Source organism: Aquila chrysaetos, chromosome Z (genome assembly GCF_900496995.4).
Source record: "Aquila chrysaetos chrysaetos chromosome Z, bAquChr1.4, whole genome shotgun sequence".
NCBI classification, from domain to species: Eukaryota; Metazoa; Chordata; class Aves; order Accipitriformes; family Accipitridae; genus Aquila; species Aquila chrysaetos.
Window position 1 is genome coordinate 58,437,937 of NC_044030.1, and position 18,175 is coordinate 58,456,111.

An 18,175-nucleotide genomic window follows, 5' to 3' on the forward strand; every position below is an offset into this window, starting at 1 on the left:
TGGGAACAGCTTCTAAGCATGCTTTGAAGTTTCTCTTAAAAGACAGGAAAACTCTAGGGCAGCTGAAACCCGACCCATGCTTTCTGTTCTGGGAAACAAAAGCAAAAATCCAGCCCTTTTAACTGCCCGGAGCCTGCAGCACTTTGCTCTCGCTGCCCCTTCAGGCCCTGTCTTTCAACCTGCAAAGCGAGTGACCAGCCAGGTGAGGACAAGCAGTGCACAGCAGCACTGGGTGTTACTGGTGAGCATCTCTAGCTCCATTGGCAGGTTCTTCACACTAGGCGGGGGAGAACATGAAAATACCCATCTAGTTTTCTGCTGTGAAAAAAAATGTGACATCTGGGATAAAGTATGAGAATAGAAGGTATGACCAAAACATCCTTCTCAACAGTTAGGAGTCTGCTCAGAGAAAAAAAAAAAAATTCTCTAACTTCATATGATTTCATTTTTCTAAAAAAAGACAGCACGATATCCTGTTTAGAGAAGAACAAATTTTAGCAGCTCTCTCCACATGTTCCATCTGTTTATCATTACTCTGTGGTTTCAAGGGCTTGACATCTGAACAAGCTCTGCATCAAGTCACGCACCTTCAGCGGACTCTTGTCAAAGCTCGGTCAACTCAGCGGGCTGAAAAAGACCTGCCACGAGTGCGAGGAATAACCCATAACATGTATCAGCACTTTGTCCCTTGTCCAGCAAGTCAAATATGGAGGCACATGTCTGGGTTGTCACCAGTAAAACCTAAAGGCAAAGAGCACACGCGTATTTATTCTCTTGGCCTTTGAGACCGTTATGGTGCCAAATAAACTCATTCAGCTACTGTTTACAGTAGAAACAAAACTGAGGTCAGAGCACAGCTCCCCAGTGACCAAAAAACCTGACTTGGTCTGCAGCAAAGTGAATGTAAGGTTTGGTGTATGGGCAGCCATCCAGCTGTTAAATTCTTATCTAAAGAGCAGGTTTTTTCACACCCCTTTTGAAAACAAAAGGCAGAGAGGGCACAATGGATCTGTGAAAGGCGATGGATGACACGCAGCTCTTTAAAACACATGCCTCCAACAGACCATTTCCTCAGCACTGGAGTGGCTCTGCCTGGAAAGAATGAAATACTCTGCCCAGCTGCAATGATCCAGTTCAGGGGAGCACAGAGCTTGGCCCAACCCACCACTGTCAGGTTCCTACCCCCAAAAATACAGCTGTTGCATTTTGGTGAAGGTTGGATATGGGGTTCTTCCTTCTTTTATTTTGGTGGATTTTGTTTTGGGAGAGAGGGGTGGCATTGCTGTGGGTTTGTTTTTTTTCTTTATAGCCTTTCAGAATTTGGCAGCCGGTTTCCACAGAATCATTTAAAACCCGCTAACCATTCAGGTCAGACCAGAGACTGATCTCTACCCACCTTCTCCTCCCTAGCAGATGCCTCTGGAAGGGCATAAGAAGAAAACAAACATACACCAACATTTCTCCTCTTGGCTTCCAGAAACCTGTGACCCAGATACCTCCTGAGACAGGGGTGGTCTGGGATGGGTTTTAAGTTACAGCGTCAAATGTGTGTTTTCAAAGGTGTAGCTGGGAGGTATTCAGTAACTGTTCAAAATGTCAAGACAGCAGCTGATGTGTTAGTACTGTAAGGAGATCTACTGGTCAAGTGCCTAGAGATACAGTTATGGATGATTAACCTGACCCAATGACTACATAACACTCAAAACCTCCATATGAGAGACTTTGCACGCTACAGTTAGATCCCTCACTAGTTGGTATCTATCCACAGAGAGCACGCAACTGAAAAATGTGCCCAGTATCATTGTGAAGTGTCCACCTGGTTTAGCCTCCCACAGAATGAACTTCAACTGCTTGGTATTTTGTATGTCATGAAGCAAGGCATGATCTCTACTGTTCTCCCAACATAACTGCTTGGAAAAGCTTATGGTAAGAAGTCTTGTTGTGGGAGCAAGTAGACCATTCAAGCCTTCAAATTTGGTGAAAAATTTTTTTTTTCTTCTTCTTCTTTTTTGTATGGATGGTCAGGCATACTTGCTTGTTTCTATTCAGGTGCTAGAACTGCGTGAGCTAGCAACTCAGCCTGCAGCTCCCAGCAGGGCTTTACAGGTTAGCTTTGCTCTCCCATTTTGCAGAGACGAAAAGTGAATGACACCGAACCCAAACACAAGAGAAAGGAAAAATCCATGGCTGTAAAAGAAAGACATACACTCTCAAATCTGGAAATACATGTATGGGCTTCTTATGCCACAGAAAAGGATGCAAAGTGAACTTCTGCCTGTTGGGAACTCAATGGAGGTATCAGCCTAGCGACAGTCTCCTCGTGCATTTGAAAAAAGCTGAGTCATTTGGGTCAAGCGGTGGATCCTGCCAGCGTGGAAGGCATCCCGTGTCCTTCAGTCATCATCCCTCCAACTTTCCCAGCTGAGCAGAGGCAAGGGGTGCAGGACGGAACTCACAGCTTTACCAGGGAGACCATACAGGCTACTGTTTTAGGCATCTCTTTCCCACTTGGATCAAAACTCTGCAATCAAACACCATGGATTTCTAGTAACAATTACTAATCCAGAAATACTGCACTTCTACCCACAATAACATACTGATTATGCAAAAGGCTGAGGCAAGGGAAAGTGCTACACAAACTGGGGAAAAAAACAAGTGCCATGCATAACTAATGGGACCCACGGGCAAGACTTCGCATGTCCACTATTAATGTGCCATGTAACTGATAAACAATGTGTGTAGTACATCACGCAGCATCAGCATCAGAGAAGGACAGTAAAGCTGGAGTGGAGGAGGAGATGCTACATTCAGTTTTGCACAGAGATGTTTCTCACGCTGCTGTGGTCTTGGCTGTACCTGCTATCTTGTCCTACAGGGATATGGGCTGAGATGGTCTGGCTGAGCCACGCACATGCTCGTAGAGTTGCACTGTAGCCTTACAACTTTTCTCTGCAAAAGGAGAGGGAAGTAATTTTCCCAGAATCGTCAACAGTGCATTTTCCACACCACTGAAGATGGGTTGCGAGGAAGCTGCTGAGCATTAAAGGCAGAGCAGCCGGCCGAGGAGGGTTGGATATCAGAGGCAAGGTACAGTCCCTGTCCTCCCCAGGGACTGCACTCATGGAGAAGTCCCTGCATGTCCTCAGGGAGAGCTAGGGTGAGACCAAGCACTGGAGAAAGGGGCCGGGAGGAATATCAGGGAACAAAAAGGAAAGGATGAGCATCCTGGATGGCAGACATGCTGTCTAAGAGCGGAGGAAGGGAACAGGACCATAACTAATGATGGCAAGGGAGAATGATGAAAGTCTAAAGGGCGATGCAGTGGATGCACAGACTTGTGAGCACATTCAAGTACTGGCAAGCTTAAAAGCAATGTGACAGCCATCTGTCTCCATGTAGAAAAACAGAGTACAGGAGCAAAAGAGAACCATTCTAAAATACACTTTTTTTTTCTTTAACCTTTTAACTGAAGATATGGAAAAACATATCTAAAATTTAAAAATCACAACTTCTTCTGGAGGGAGGGGAGAGGGGGACAAAGGGCTTAGCCATTGACTTCTTGAAGTGGAAAAACACTGTTGATCCTTGTAATCCCTTAAAACATGACCGCTCTGATCTTGTCTTTCTAATTCTATCATATGCAAATTCCAGTCCACTTTTTCAACCATGACGATGCATTTTATTGTATTTTCTTGCACTGTACTTTTTTTTTTTGAAAGGCGCACACTTCAGATTTACCAAGCAGTGTACATGAAGTGTTAAAACTTGACCTATTTGCTAGGATTAGACCTGAAATTCCAGTAACAGCAGCTAAGTTGCACAAGTGTTTTCTTTTTATTATTAGAACTTCTGCAACCCATACAACAGCGCTCCAGGCAGAGGAGTTAGTTGTGTGAAGAGAGAGTAGGGAAGGGGCTAGGAGTACATCAACAAGCATGCCCCTCAGCAATAACAGACTACTCCAGACCAGTGATGTCTGGTTTACATAGGGAGAACAATCTGTTCCCAATTACCAGTTAATTTGATCCTCACTCTAATCTGACCAAACCTTCAAACCCAGCTATTAAAAACAGTTTCTACCCCCTCCCTCCATCCCTCCCTCTCCTACTTTCAAACAAATACTGAAGGGCAATGCAGAAATATCACAGACAGGTCCTGTGTCTTGAAGGAAAGCAACATCGTTATGAAGAAAAAACATACAGGAATATATTCATAAAAAGAGAAGACAATTACATAAAACAGTCATTACAGTGTGAGATAACTAGGGAGGAGAGTCAAGCAAGAAAAAGAGATGGGCTGTGAGAGGGGGTAAGGGTCACGTTACCTGCTTCTACAAGGAAGAAGGCTTTGCAAGTGGGGAAGGATGGACTGAAAGCATGAAAGAATATGATGGGAACTCACACTCACCTACCTCTCCGAGTGTCTGAGCACTTAGTTTTGTCAAAGTCTGTGTGAAGAGTCAAGTGAAGAAAAATCTCAGGAGACCCTACCTAATGCAGACTGAGTATATGCTACGAAGAGTTTTAAAGAGTTAGAGAGATGGGGGAGGGCGAGAGCCCTATTTGGACCCAGTTGACCTGCTAACCCCCCCAGACACTGCAAGCTGCAATCTGCATCCCACAGCGGAGGTCAACCATCGCTTTCAGCCAATATGGTAAGTGCAATTTCCGGATGAAATCAGAGGAGGGAATGAGAGAAAGAAAGAGGAGGATGGCCACAAGCATGCTTCTGTCCCAAAGCTCAGAGCTGGTCACACAGGGACATCCTGGCAGGAATCTGTACTCTGCCACCAAGGGGAGTTGTGTTTCCAGAGGAAGGAAATGGAGATACAGCAGCAATGCCAACGTGGGCAGCCCAAGCGCTCCCTCAGCCCCTAAAACTGCTGTGAAAACATGATACGGGAAGGGCTGCCCTTCTGTCATCTCTAATCCAAAGCCTTACAAATGGCACAAAAGCGGGGGGAGGAAAGAGGTGGCCATTACAAGAGGCTTCCCAAGGACTTCTGCGCCAGCAGTAACCCTTCTGCAAGGAACATGTCTAAATGTAGGCTCTCGGTGTTCATGAACAGAAGAAAACTAGCTGTAGTCAGGCTATTTCCATCCAAGCCATTTCCCTGAGGGGCCATATCCTTTTAAAAGCAACAAAATCCCCTCCCTTCCCACAGGGAGGAGATTCATACACATTATTCATAAACTGCTTTCTGCAGAAGAATCTGGGAAGGGAATGAGGAATACTGTAGAACAGTTTTGGGGAAAAATACACCCTTTTGGGTTAAATGGCCACAGGAAGATTTGACGAGTTGTTTATCTTCAGAGTGGGGAGGGAAGGAAGATAGATGCCGAGAGAATAATTTTTCAAGTCTGGAAAACGTTTATTCTTGGTGGTTTTCCTGTGACGCGTGCCTGCACCACAACTGGTGCTTGCCCCTCACCCAGCCCCGCAGGCTGCTCCTCCATATGGGCACCTCTCGTCCGACTGCCACCACATCAGTGCAAAGCAGTGACTTCCATCACAAGAGCCTAGGGCTTTTATCGCTGTTAATCACCACCAGTTCAGTGAGGTTCCAGGGTATGGTAAACAGCAAGGCATGCCTGTTTAGTCCCTAGAGCATTATCGGCTTTAAAATACAAGCACTCTTAGCTGCCTCTGAGGGTGTAGAGGGCATGTATTTCCACAGGGAGCAGCAGCAGGCCACATGAGAAGGTCCAGGTGCTGCTCATGCATGTGCATCTCAACAGCTCAGGCAAGGAAAGCATGCATTACTCCATGAGCAAGACTGTGTCAGAGAGTAATGAAGACAGTCCTCTGTCTAGGTGAGATGTAAGAAGCTTCTGGGCAGCTGCAGAAGGTAATCCATAACAAGACACAACTGCAGTAATCTCTGAACAAAAGACAGACCAATTAAATCTGTTCCATTTCTCACGGGTGCTTTGTCCTTCTGCAGAGGACAAATGGACAAAAGACAAAGGACAAATCATGCATCTTATATGGCTTTGTGTCTTGGGCTATCTGCTTCCCACCACATCCCATTTCCATTTCTAAGGACTGGGCTATCTGGGCCAGACTGCTATGTCCTGAGCTCCTAATGACACTGTATTTGCTGTATCCTTTCTAACTTCTTACCGCCCCTTCCCTTTCCAGAAGATTCCAATATTAGGCCTGAGGGCATTCTTCAGGCAACAAATCCTGTGTAGAAGAAGATGCATGATCCTTGATCCTCTGTAGTCTGATAAAGGCCTCTAGGTTGGGCAAATGCAAGTCAGTGTCTTTTCAAGCTTTCTGTTGCAGCGGCAAACGCACCCTTGGATTGCAGGTATCAACTAGCACTTGCTGCAGAAAAAAAGTATTAACTCAAGTAGAAAGTTGGCATTGGCTGTGAGATCGTGTGCTCCATCTCCAGCCACCTGTCCTTAAGGCAGATCTGGCATCAGTGAGTGTACTACAGTATACTGATGGAAATCCTTATATGGCTTATGAGAGAGCTGATGTGAAATCACTGGAGGTTCAGTCACCCTTCACCCCGCAGATTTCAGGGTCCCACCCTAGCTTGTTTTTAAATACTGGGCACTACCAGAGTGACTCACTAGATCACTCATGGGTGAGGCAGGAGCAGGATCCCAGTGACAGCCCTGCGTGCCGTCTACCCATCCAGAAAGCACAAGAACTACATGGCAATTCAGCAGGCTCTGCCGATGGCAACGGTCTCCCACCAGCTGCCAAAGCACACCTTCAGCATACACCTGTCCCCATTAACTCTGATGGTTACTGGATGCAGGCTTGGAGCAGGGAGCATGGCAGGGGAACAAGTCCACGCCTAAACAGTCTCTCATCACACAGCCCTGACTCAATCAAATTACCCTTGCTTGCATGGCTGATTTGATAAAAACACAGGCTCACCTGAACCCTGGTCATTTGCATCTGCTATGCTAAGCAAATGCAGCGCATTTAAGGCTGCTAAGCTCAGAGTTTGGGGTGTCAGTAGCAGTGCGATGATACCTCGGTGACACCTACTCTGCAGGAAAGCAGTGGAGAGCGGCTGTCAGCTGGGGTCTTGTGGCAGGCACCCGCAATACTCAGGAGTAAAGGCTCTGTCGGACTGACTACTACCTAGCAATCAAACACTTCCAATTGCTAACTTCTTCACGTCTGTAAGTTCCCATTTATTGACTGAGGGTCTGTAATGAAAACTGGTGGATATTCTGCTAAAATTAGTAATAGTGGTAGTGTTCTTGTGCACAGCACTTTCTTCTCAGACTACACTTCAGATCATTAGGCTGGAAATCATGCAAAACTCCATGCATATTGCTTAAGATCATATGCATCAGGAAAAACAAATTGTAGGAGAGACTCTAACTCAAATAATCCAGTAACTGAAAGGAAAGTGTGTCTACAAATGTTTGTTAAGAGTTGTTACATATCAATGCAGAGGACATGTATGATAAAAACATTTGCTCGAAGCAAACGTGTATTCTATTTATTGGCTTCAATAAAAAGGGTTAATAAGTCAACAGGGGTTTTCATAATACTTTACAACAGTTGCTTAAGCATTTATATACTAGCAGATGGAAAACACATTTATTAAACATTTGCTCTTTGAGTCACGCTGACGTTAATATCTCAACATTAGTTCAGGCAACAGCCTCTTGCAATGGCCTCATTCTCCAACTAACTACTGCATAGTTATAACTTCACTTAGCAGTCAAAAAAACTGCTCAGATACAAAGAAAATCTAACCAGAGGCCCATGGGGTGCTGCAGAGTAACTGTGCATATATAAAATAACCAGAGGGACACCAGGCAGCTGCAGGAGAACCACAGCTCCAACACGGTTTGTATCTGCCATCAAACCACCTGCGGTCCCACAGCCCCTGGCGTGCTCTCCAGAGCAGAGGTGGATGCCCAGGTCTGCTGCGGGTAACATCTCCCAGTCCTGGGAGGCTGAAAGTGAAAGGAGTAAACTGGGAGCAAAGATACTTGATGCCTGCACATTGGCTATTACAGCAGCAGTTCCTTGCTTTACAGGTGCAAAAAGACCAACAGTAAAAACTATGGTGACTTGCTACAATGCCACTGCTTTAAGAACTGTGTAGGAATCCAAAGGAGGAGGTAAAGCATATAGTGGAGTTAAACACGCAGGGATATAGTTCAAATGACTCCGTATAAGATGTAGTGCTCCTGGAAGTAGAAGCATGTTAAAAGTGGGATGGGAATGCATGAAAACACAAACCCTTCAACAAGAGTGAGGGGGAAGGCGCAGACAGAAGGGAGAAGGAGAAAGGATCAGGGAAATCTCAGACACCGTGTACAGAAAACAATACACCTTTGCTTTACAGCAAAGTAAAGAAAGGGTTTGTGCAACAGCCTTGCTATACTGACCCCTGCAGCCCGTCTCACTCAGGAAACCTGGAAAAGCTTTTCTTTCCTTAAAACACTATTTTATGTCCCTGTTAAAGACATGACTGGCAATTCTGTGGTCTCTGGATACAGAGCATGAGGTGCTTAGGGAAATCAAATAAAACAGATACAAATACAGTTTTTAATCCTTTATATTTTTTAATCGGTCTCTTACATTTCTTTTGCTGCTTCCTTGTTTTCTACATCAGAGTAAGTGGAATTGGACTGGAATTTCACATCATTCACTGCCTTTCAGACCATGTTTTCAAAAGAAAGTTTCAGGAAATTAGGTATTGGTGAACAGACTGAAAATCCAGCCAGAAGTATTTCCAAACTGCTCGCTAAGTTTTAGGCTGGTGTGCACTGTGCTTTTTGTAGCTGACTGGAGGACCTTTCTACAGATACCACTACAGAAATGTTTGCAGAGCCTCATTAAATAGATGATTTATGCATCAGTCCTAGCAAGCACAGAAGCTAACAATTACTGGAAGTTTCACCCAGCAGTTAATGGAGACAATAATACTATTTCAAGAAACAATCACCTCTTTTTTTTTTTTTTTTTCTTGTACTGTGCAAAGATAAATTAATTTGTGTCATGCACCAAACCAACTCCAGCTTCCCAACAGCTCCCTACAGATGCAGGGTGCTTCCCAGCTCCTGCTGCAGGTCCCTGGATGAGTGCACAACACACTTTGGACTTAACCCTGCTGAGTTTACCAGACTGAGCAGTATGCTCGCATGCCACCAGGGCAGACTTGAAACGGCAAACAGTTGGGAGTACCCAGCACCCAACTGATAAAACGATTTTTTCTGCAAGCACCGATTATCTATCACTAGTGTTAGAGAGACTTCAGCTATTTTCTGAGCAGATGACACAACTTTGACAGACCCTAATCCAAAATCGGTACCAAGCCTCAAACCAACTTCCAAAATGTATGAAGATGAACAAATAAGCTTGCAGCTCACAGAAATACAGTTCACAAGACCTCTGTGCAATGAAACTGGGAACAGAGTGATAAAACTTTAAGTCAGCAGCAAACAAAACTATTGACAAACAGTACTGAAGTCTAAATCACAGTCTCTGTTATTTATTCGCCACATTTAAAGTTCATATCTTTACCAAGATATGCAAAAGACACAGAAGTTTATCTAGGTGCTTTCATGATAAAGTCATCACTTGCTTTGGAGCTTATCTAGCATACACATTCACTGAAAATATTTACAGCAAATGTACTTCCCATAAACATCCTAAAAAAAAATATGTTTATACAAATGCAAAATAGCTTGATCCTTTCCTGGAAACAAGTTCCAAATTCAAGCATTCCTCTACAGATTTTATCTGTAGCAGTAGTCCATATAGGCTTGTATACTGAAAAAATTTACCGAAATGGCACACAGGCATAATCATTTAACAGTGCAAGTACTCACATTCTCGAGTTAACCAAAGCAAACCACTGCTCCTTAGTCACCTTGTACTTGAATGCAGCTGAACGTGTGGTCAAACTTGCCAAAATATTCAAGTAACATAAACGCAGCTTAGTAGTCCATAACAAGTCTTTCTAGTTCTTTTTCCTGTTGCTGATTGATTCAGAGGGTGCAGAAACACCACCCCTGAAGTTTGTCTTTCCACTCTTAGAGCTCCATGCAATTAAGAAACTTGCTTCAATACCTCCAACGCCCAAATCAGTTCCTGCTCATCCAAAGGCATTCTCTCCCAGGCAGCAGGGCAGGATAACAAATCACAGGTATTTGCAGCCCAATACTCTGTCCATTATGAACTGCTGAGGATTTGGAGACACGGGCATACATAGCTGCGTGTCAGAACGCCAGCCTCAAGGGTTTGCAAAGCCAACAAGTCCTGACAGTCTCTGCAAAATGTTGTCCAATTTAGTTTTGAATTAAATACTTGCAATTCATTATAGCGTCTTTCTACGAATAAGGGAACAAACAGCTTCTACCCTGCAAGAAGCCTTGTTTGCATAACAATCCTGAAACTAAAACTTCATCTTGCATTAACACATCCCCAGTACAAGCATTTAGCTTGTTTTAGACTTACACATCAGCCTACCAACTTTTTCAATAGACAATTCTGCTGGGGGGGGGGGGGGGGGGGGGGGGGGGGGGAATTAGCAAACCTATCAGTAACACTCCATGCACAATTTTTCTTTCCTTGTAAGCAGAGGGAATTGTTCTGCATGACTTAAGTTAAAAGCGTACTACTAAAAAAAGTCAAGTTTTGGTGGGGTTTAGGCAGTAAACAGCTACAGTTCAGTCACACAGCAGAGGTTTTGAAGTCTGTCTTCTCAAAAGGATTACAAAAGGTTACAAAAGGATATAGTTTCTTTCTTGGAGAATATACTTTTAACTGTATAAGGGAGGGGGGAGAAAATATCCTTTTTCAGCAGTCTCAGGATTTAACAACATTGGTAGATTTAACCTTAAATCACCAACAGATAATAGTCACTCCAATGTCTTCATGTAACTTCCACTAGCCTTTAAAAAAGACTTGTTTTGCATAAATTGCAGATAATGACACTCCATATTTCTAATTTCCTGCACACAAAATGCTTTAATCCCTTGCACTAATTAGAACAATTCTACAGGGAGCACAGTGAGTAATTTAGGATGTTTCCATACCAGAACATACTTTCAAAGGAGGTTGGTGCTAAAATCCACCAGATAAGCCAATTCTCTGTACGGGTTTGTCATGATCTGGCGAGTAGCATTTGAACACGAATGCATGAGCCTTAGGGCAGAAAAAAAAAAGCTGAAATTTCTGTTTACATGGACAACAAAAAAGATACTTTATGTTCCTTCCCAGGATATTCAAAGTGCTCCCAGCCACCCCAGCCTTCATTGATAAATCCAAATCCCATCATACCTACATTAGGAGGTCTCAAAAGAGCACCCACAAGCTCCTACCACACACTTGAAATTTTCCATATAATCCCACTGTAGCAGCCTCAGCTTTTAGTGGGCTGAAGCTATGTTTGTGCAGTGATCAGGAGAACAGGAAAATATTGACACAACCGGAGAAGGAACACTGCTGCTGTGCTGTTACCAATCGTTCTGCAATCTCTGCCCCCTCCTGACCCATCAGTCCTCCTCAGCAACCTTTGAACATGCCAAGCGATCTATTTCAAAGAGTATCACCCAACCAAAATAGACATCTCGGGAGCTTCTTAAAATAACAAAAAAGTGAAATGAACTGAATGCCTCCTCTTGATGTTGCTTGAGAAATGCTTTTATGTTTTGCTGAGAAGCAAGAAACAAAAATCAGCCTGACCAGTAAGGGTGACCAGGAAGGGCTGGAGATTTGATGTTTAAGAGCTGGTTAATGTCGCAAGTTAATTACAGACACAGGATAATAACCACATGACTTTTTGCAGCAAAGCCCTAGGCCTCTCAGAGTCTGGTGTAAGCCAGCGTAGGTCCTTCAAAGCAGAGAGTGCTGCATGCTGAACGACTGAATGCCAGCCCTTAGATCTTTGCAAACAACTTTCCACACTTCAAATATGTAAAAGGTTATCGGGGATGGTAGTGGGGGAACAGACAGGCTCTGATCTACCAGGAAATTAGTTTTCAGTATTTAGTTTAACTGCGGCTACTTCCCTTTTGTGCTACTTTTACAATTTAAGAAATAAGTTTTTTTAAAAAATTAATAATCCAAAGGGGGGAAAGCGTTCCCGATTAGTTACCTGTAGCACTGCCGTTAGTATTTGCTGAGTAGGCCATGTTTGCTCAGTGACACATCCAGAGCTAGGCTGTTAGGTGTCATGCAAATGCCATGCATCAAGTCCAACCAGACATGCAACCTGGAACAGACAAGAGAAAGGCAGTTAAAAATGTACACTTTTAAGAAGTTAGGTACATTAAGCAGTAGGCATTTCTGAGTGTTTAAAGTCTCATCTTCACTGCAAACTTCACCATAGCAGTAACTTAATATCCCTCTTCATCAGCGTCCTAGCTATCATAAAACTCACAGCCGTCCTGGCGTCTGAAGTTGAATTGTGGCTCTCTGACAACCTCCAAGGAGGACCGCTGCTCCGGATCTGTCCTCAGTGAGGATGTAACCAGCTGAATTTGCAATTGGCCTTGGTTTTTTTGGCCTGCCCTCAGCTTTTTGCAGTTTGTCCCTAGCCTCCCTTGTAACCACAGCAGCTTCCTCGCATTTGCTGGCACGCATGTGAAGTTTTAGACTGCCCGACGGTTAACACAGGCAGGGTTAGAGGATTTCTAGGTGAAGAGCACCTACAGAAGAGCTGTACCTGTGAGCAGGGGACCAGCCACGATGTCTGAGCTCAGCTGTCCCCCAAAGCAGCTGAGGGCAGAAGGACCCCACCGCAGACACAGCCAAGGCCAGCACGTGCATCCCCACCACCCGACGAACCCGGCGGCCGACAGCTGCTGCGTGGAAGCCTGCGGCGTGGGGGGACCACAGCGGGCACGGACCCTGGCTGGGACGGTGCACAGCTGACTGCAAGACCTGTCCCCCACAGGTCCCAGCGGTGACAGGTTTTCTGGGTGTGAGGTTTTCTTTCAACCCACATGTGGCAGATTCAAGGGAGAAGCAGTGCTTGCCTGAAGCTCAGGCTGCGGGTGCAGAAGAAGGGTGCTGTCGCCCTGGGCGGGTGGCTGCTGGCCAGAAACCAAGTGAGAGGCAGAGGCAAAACCAGCAGCAGTTTTGTGGCTAGCTGGCTGCTGGCTGGCTCTGCAAAGCCAGCCTTGCTGGCTCTGCAACGGGGCTCCGGCTCCTCCTTCCCTGCCCACCGTGGGGGCAGCCTGAGCACAGCCCTCATCCTCAGAGCAACAGATTCGACTCCTCCGGGGCTGCAGAGATGCATCCGCTTGGCTCTGCTTCAAGTTTTCTACAATCCAAACAGCATTTCGTTTTGTTGACTCAGATAGGTGGAGCTTAGGTGCACGAAGAATACGCTGCTTCACCGACCCCAGTCTGACTTAGGCTGACAGCTCCTCAACAAACCAGTCACATTTTTCCAATTACATTTGATTTGGCTCTGACAGTACATGCGTGGAAGTATTTAAAGCTAAGCAGATTAGCAAAGGAAAAGAAAATCCAGAAATGAACTAGTGCAAGAACCATGCGAATCTGAGTCAAAGGTTACCGACTGATAGAGAAGCTGGCTGTCTCTTAAAACTGACAGAGCTCCATCACACAGGCTAATATAGCTTAGTTTCCCCCTTCAAGGAACACAAGCACAATAACTTTATTTTTAGTATAATCCTGACATCAATTTTCCAAGAGTGCAGAAAGACCTCCATTGCAACAACTCCTCCCCAAGCTCTGTCATATACGCTTAAATTTATGATCTCTTGTTGAACGGAGGGCAGGATATGAAGCTGTCATATAGACTACAAGCAAAAGGCTACAAACAACAAGATAAAGCAGGCATCCAACACAGACCATCACACAGAGAGGCCCATCACAAGATTACAGGCATAACAATAATTACCAGATTTCCAATACAATGAAGCATGGCAAAAAAAAAAAAAAAAAACAACAGAAAAGCATGTTGCTGGCTGAGTTTGCAGCCAGAACTGAAGTTTGAAATCTGTGAGCCTTTAGGAAAATATTAACTACTTCCTCTCAAAGGGAGAAATTTTAAAGCATCGCTCCCATCTCTGCCATTGCCATCAGGATATAAAGTTATGCTTTAAGTTCAAGAAGTGCAATTTTTTCTGAGTCACAACAAATACTTACTGAAAAAATTACCATCTGTCTCCATGTTAAGTTTCTCAGGACAGCCACTGTCTCAGGGCAGGCTGCACTTAGTGGGACATCAGACGCTACCAGCAGTGCACCCAAGGGTAAACAGGGCTGAATTATTTCTAATTTGTTCAGCACAGTCCTGTGCTTCTCACCAGCACTGTAACAGGCGTGCTTCCTTGCTTTCACTGTATATGTTTATTGCACGCTGCTGCAGCAGAAGTCTCGCACCACTGTAAACCTAACCAACGAAACACGGTAAAATACACACGCTGTCTAACATAGGCCTTGCTTTACCAGGCTACTCATGTTCTGCCAGTCTGCAGCTCCCTATCCCACTAGAAGCAAAGAAAGCCCAAGGGAGGCTGCTCAGGAAACCTGACACAAGATTTGCATCCACCTGGCCGAAGTCCTCCAGGGTCCTGTCTCAGCGCTTCTGCAGGGCTGGATGTTAGCTAGCTCCCTGAGCTTGCTTGGCCCACACCACCAGCTGCACCGCCACTAGTGCTTGTACAAGGGGAGACGAGAGAGGATGCACCCAGGGACGGGGACGGGTGGGAGAGAACCACCTCTTTCTTCTAGGTGCAATGCAGTCCCAAGTGAGAGCGGGTCAACCACAAAAGTAAGGCCCAACTTGAAACCCGTGCTGTGGCTTGCCTGGAAACTCATCATGGGTTTACACGTAAAATCTGTTAAGCTTCATCCTATCAGTTTCAAAAACACTGGTCACCTTCATGAGCACACATGAGGAGAGCTTCCTAATAGCGAGAAGCAAATGCAAAGCCAAAACAGGGCCTCAGGTCTACATTTTGTTGTGGCTTAAAAAGATGTAATTGACCTGGTACAGACTCCCTTCTGGGTACGCTTCTATTGGTTTCAAAGCTGTGCAGGCTTAAGTACCTCCATTAAGCAACAAACTCATCTTTAGTTAAAACAGTGATGCTTCTGAGCTTAAATGAGGATTAATAAAATAATTTAGGAAGCAAATTCAGTCCAACAGATAGGAGAAAAGAAAAAAAAAAAGATAAAAACATAGGGTCTAATAATTCACTACCTAAGATTAAGTGGAAGAATTGGTTCCTTTCTTTTTTTTTTAGATGAAATTTAACTGCAGCTGACAACCTGCCTATTAAACAGCTCTTAAAGTATGGAAGAAATCTGATCTAGCTCAGCAGACTCATGGAGGAAGGGAATTCATACTGCTTTGAGCCACAACAATACATCAGGAACTGAATTTCTGAAATTGCACCAACACGTACATGGACCATTTTTAGAAACATATTGCATGGGATTCCCCAGCAACACACATGCCAATAGCTGCACTTTGACAGAAGTCTCTCATGTGGGCAAGGCGCAGGATGACACTGGAGGCCAGCTAGAATACACAGAGAAGGAAAACTTAGCCTGCTCTACAGCAAAGCTTGCTCTCCAGTACAGACATCTTACAAAAGAAAATTAGTAGAGGAGCTTATATATTCCATTCCCAACTCTTCAACTTTCTGCCCATGTGTTTTTACATGCTCACCCCATGCCTGCCTGTGAATACTGTGATTTACAGACCCTAGGGCAAATGCAAAACAAGCAGAGACTAGCTATATGAAGTGTTATTGCTCAATGAAGCAGTTGTTTAAAGTGTTTTGAATTAGATATTCAAACTCTCTTCTGCCCTGAGGTTCAACAGCAGAAACCTTAAACACACATGATCTTCAGTTTCTACAAACTATCACGACACCCCAGCTTTTACAGGTTTTTCCAGAATGGTGATTCTTTAAGCAGAACATAAAGCCTATGTCCTAATCCTGTCCTAATCACAGAGGACAAGAACCTTGCTCCTCCTTTGTGCTGCATCTTGTTGGGACACCTACACCTATGCTAGCACTTCTGCACCAGAAATATCTGAGAAATATATACATCAGTTCTGGCATCCACACAGCAAAGCTGTAGACTCAAGAGGCGCAGACCAGACCTTGCAGAAAATCCAGGCTCCCACTTTAGTCTGATGTTTGCAAGAGACACTTAAGACAGCAAATAGTTGAGGGTTTATCTAAGAGTGGTTGAAGAATGGCATGTTGGCAACACAGTAATTAGAAGAGAAATATAACTCAGCTCTTAACCCAGAAGAGCGGTGATGAAAGTCCTCCTGTCCAGGGTCCACATTCACGTGTGGGAAATGGTGATGAACACACACTTCTTTGTGGGATTCAAGAAGACAGGCCTTGGCTTCCCAGGCAAAGGGGCTTTAGGCTAAATAGATATGCGTCTAACTTTTCTCTTTCTCATGGCACGCACAGACTGTTAAGAGTAAATGGTCACGTCAACCACTCAACACAAGCTCCAGATCTGCAGATATCTTGAACCACTCACAGGGTGAGTGTGGCTGAGACACTAAGATGCTGTTAAGATCTGGACTAAAAGTGGGAGCATTGTGGGGCAGAGCTGTGCAGGATTCAAAGGTACTGGCTCCCAATTGTTCAGATGGATGCAGTCAGAGGATGGTCCCATAAGGGAAACAAGCTCTGCAATCCTGTCCAGCAAGTGCAAAGCAGTGATTAAGTAGGCCTGGGATAGAGGGGTTTGACAGAGCAAGTCAAGCCATGATGTGCAACACTCGAGGAAAAACTGGTACTGCTCCATTCCTGTTATACATCACTGCAACAAGACTTCTGCCTGACACTTCCCTCTCACTTGTGGGTTGTCCCAGCAGTAGAACTCGCCCAGTTTCATTCTGCAAGATACTGATAACTTTTGCAAACAAGAGGCAAGATACATGCAAAACCCATCTAAAGACACGGATGGTAATTTCTCCAGCTGCAAGAAGAAACTGGCACTGGAAATCCCTCCTCCTGCTCAGCTGGAGGGGCAAGTGCTTTCCAAAGTTGTGTGGCTCTACAGGAAACAGGAATGTCTGCAGCCTACTTCGAGTCCTCAACCAAATATGCCAGGTGCAATTTAAATGAAGCAAGGGCTGAAGCCAGCAACAGCAAAAGGGAAAGTATGTGGGGAGTTGCTCTGTGGTTGGTATCTACCCTGGGAGAATGACTATGTATCTCACCAATATTTTCTTTTCAATCTTACCCCTACTGTGGTTGTGTTCTTCTTATCCATGTGTTTATCAAAACAGGTGGCCAATAAACTGAGAGGCAAAGTTTGTAAGGGAGAAATATTTTTTGTTGCTGTTTTTTATAATTAAAAACCAAGTAAGAATGTAGGCATATGAGGATTTTTTTCAGGTCAGACACAAAGCAGTCAACTTTGAGATAAGGGAAAACTGTGAATGATTTTAAATTTCACTTAATTATTTAATCATGTAACAATTCACCCATTCACATACTTTCTAGAGCTAATGTCTTTCTCATGTTGCATCCATATCACAAACAAAACTATTCAAGTTCAGTTGCTGCTCAAGTCTCACTAACTGAACAAAATAAGTCACTAGCACAGGCTGTTAGCCTAGGCCACCCTAAAATGCAAAAGTAAAAATTCCCCAGGATCAGTGTTTCCTGCAGCCTCTCTCAGGCAGCAGGCTGTTGTGATTCAGCCTTTTCCATCAACAGAGATGATCCAGAGATGATTCTTACTATACGCAATATGACAGGCAATTTCTTTTGGATTGTATTTAAGCAGGCAACCAAAAAAAGCCACCTCTCACTGTGTATGGTTTTTTTCTGCAGGATCTGCAGTACGATGGGAGCAAAAGAAGCCTTGTAAATCCTTTCAACAGGCGAGTTAATTAACAAGATATGGCTATGGTCAGCAGGAATTTACCTGCCTGCCTTCCTCACTCCCTCCACTTATGGCATTGGCCTGTAAAAGGTCTCTCTTTGCAGCAGAGCTCCAGGCAAAAGCTGAGCTAAGCTCTGTTAAGAAGAGAGTGATGGCTCAGAAACTCTGGGACCTGAGTCAGCAAGCTGAAGAAAAGAACAGTCAGAGTGCTCCCAGCCAGGGCACGTGCTTGTGCTTCCCTTCTGCCACGAAACAAAAAAAAATCAGACCTGACTCTGAGCTGCCTTGCTTTTGAACCACGAACTCCCAACTACTGCAATGCCAGGCTCTA

General features: G+C 44.5%; 1 protein-coding gene across 1 annotated transcript in view; it reads right to left on the reverse strand.

Annotated features, from left to right (window-relative positions):
• KANK1 (KN motif and ankyrin repeat domains 1) overlaps positions 1–18,175 on the reverse strand; it is a 106,915-nt gene that overhangs the window by 39,561 nt on the left and 49,179 nt on the right. The window contains 1 exon segment of the mRNA XM_030004776.2: positions 12,092–12,208. Within this exon segment, the coding sequence (XP_029860636.1) occupies positions 12,092–12,128 (37 nt within the window). The 5' untranslated portion in view covers positions 12,129–12,208.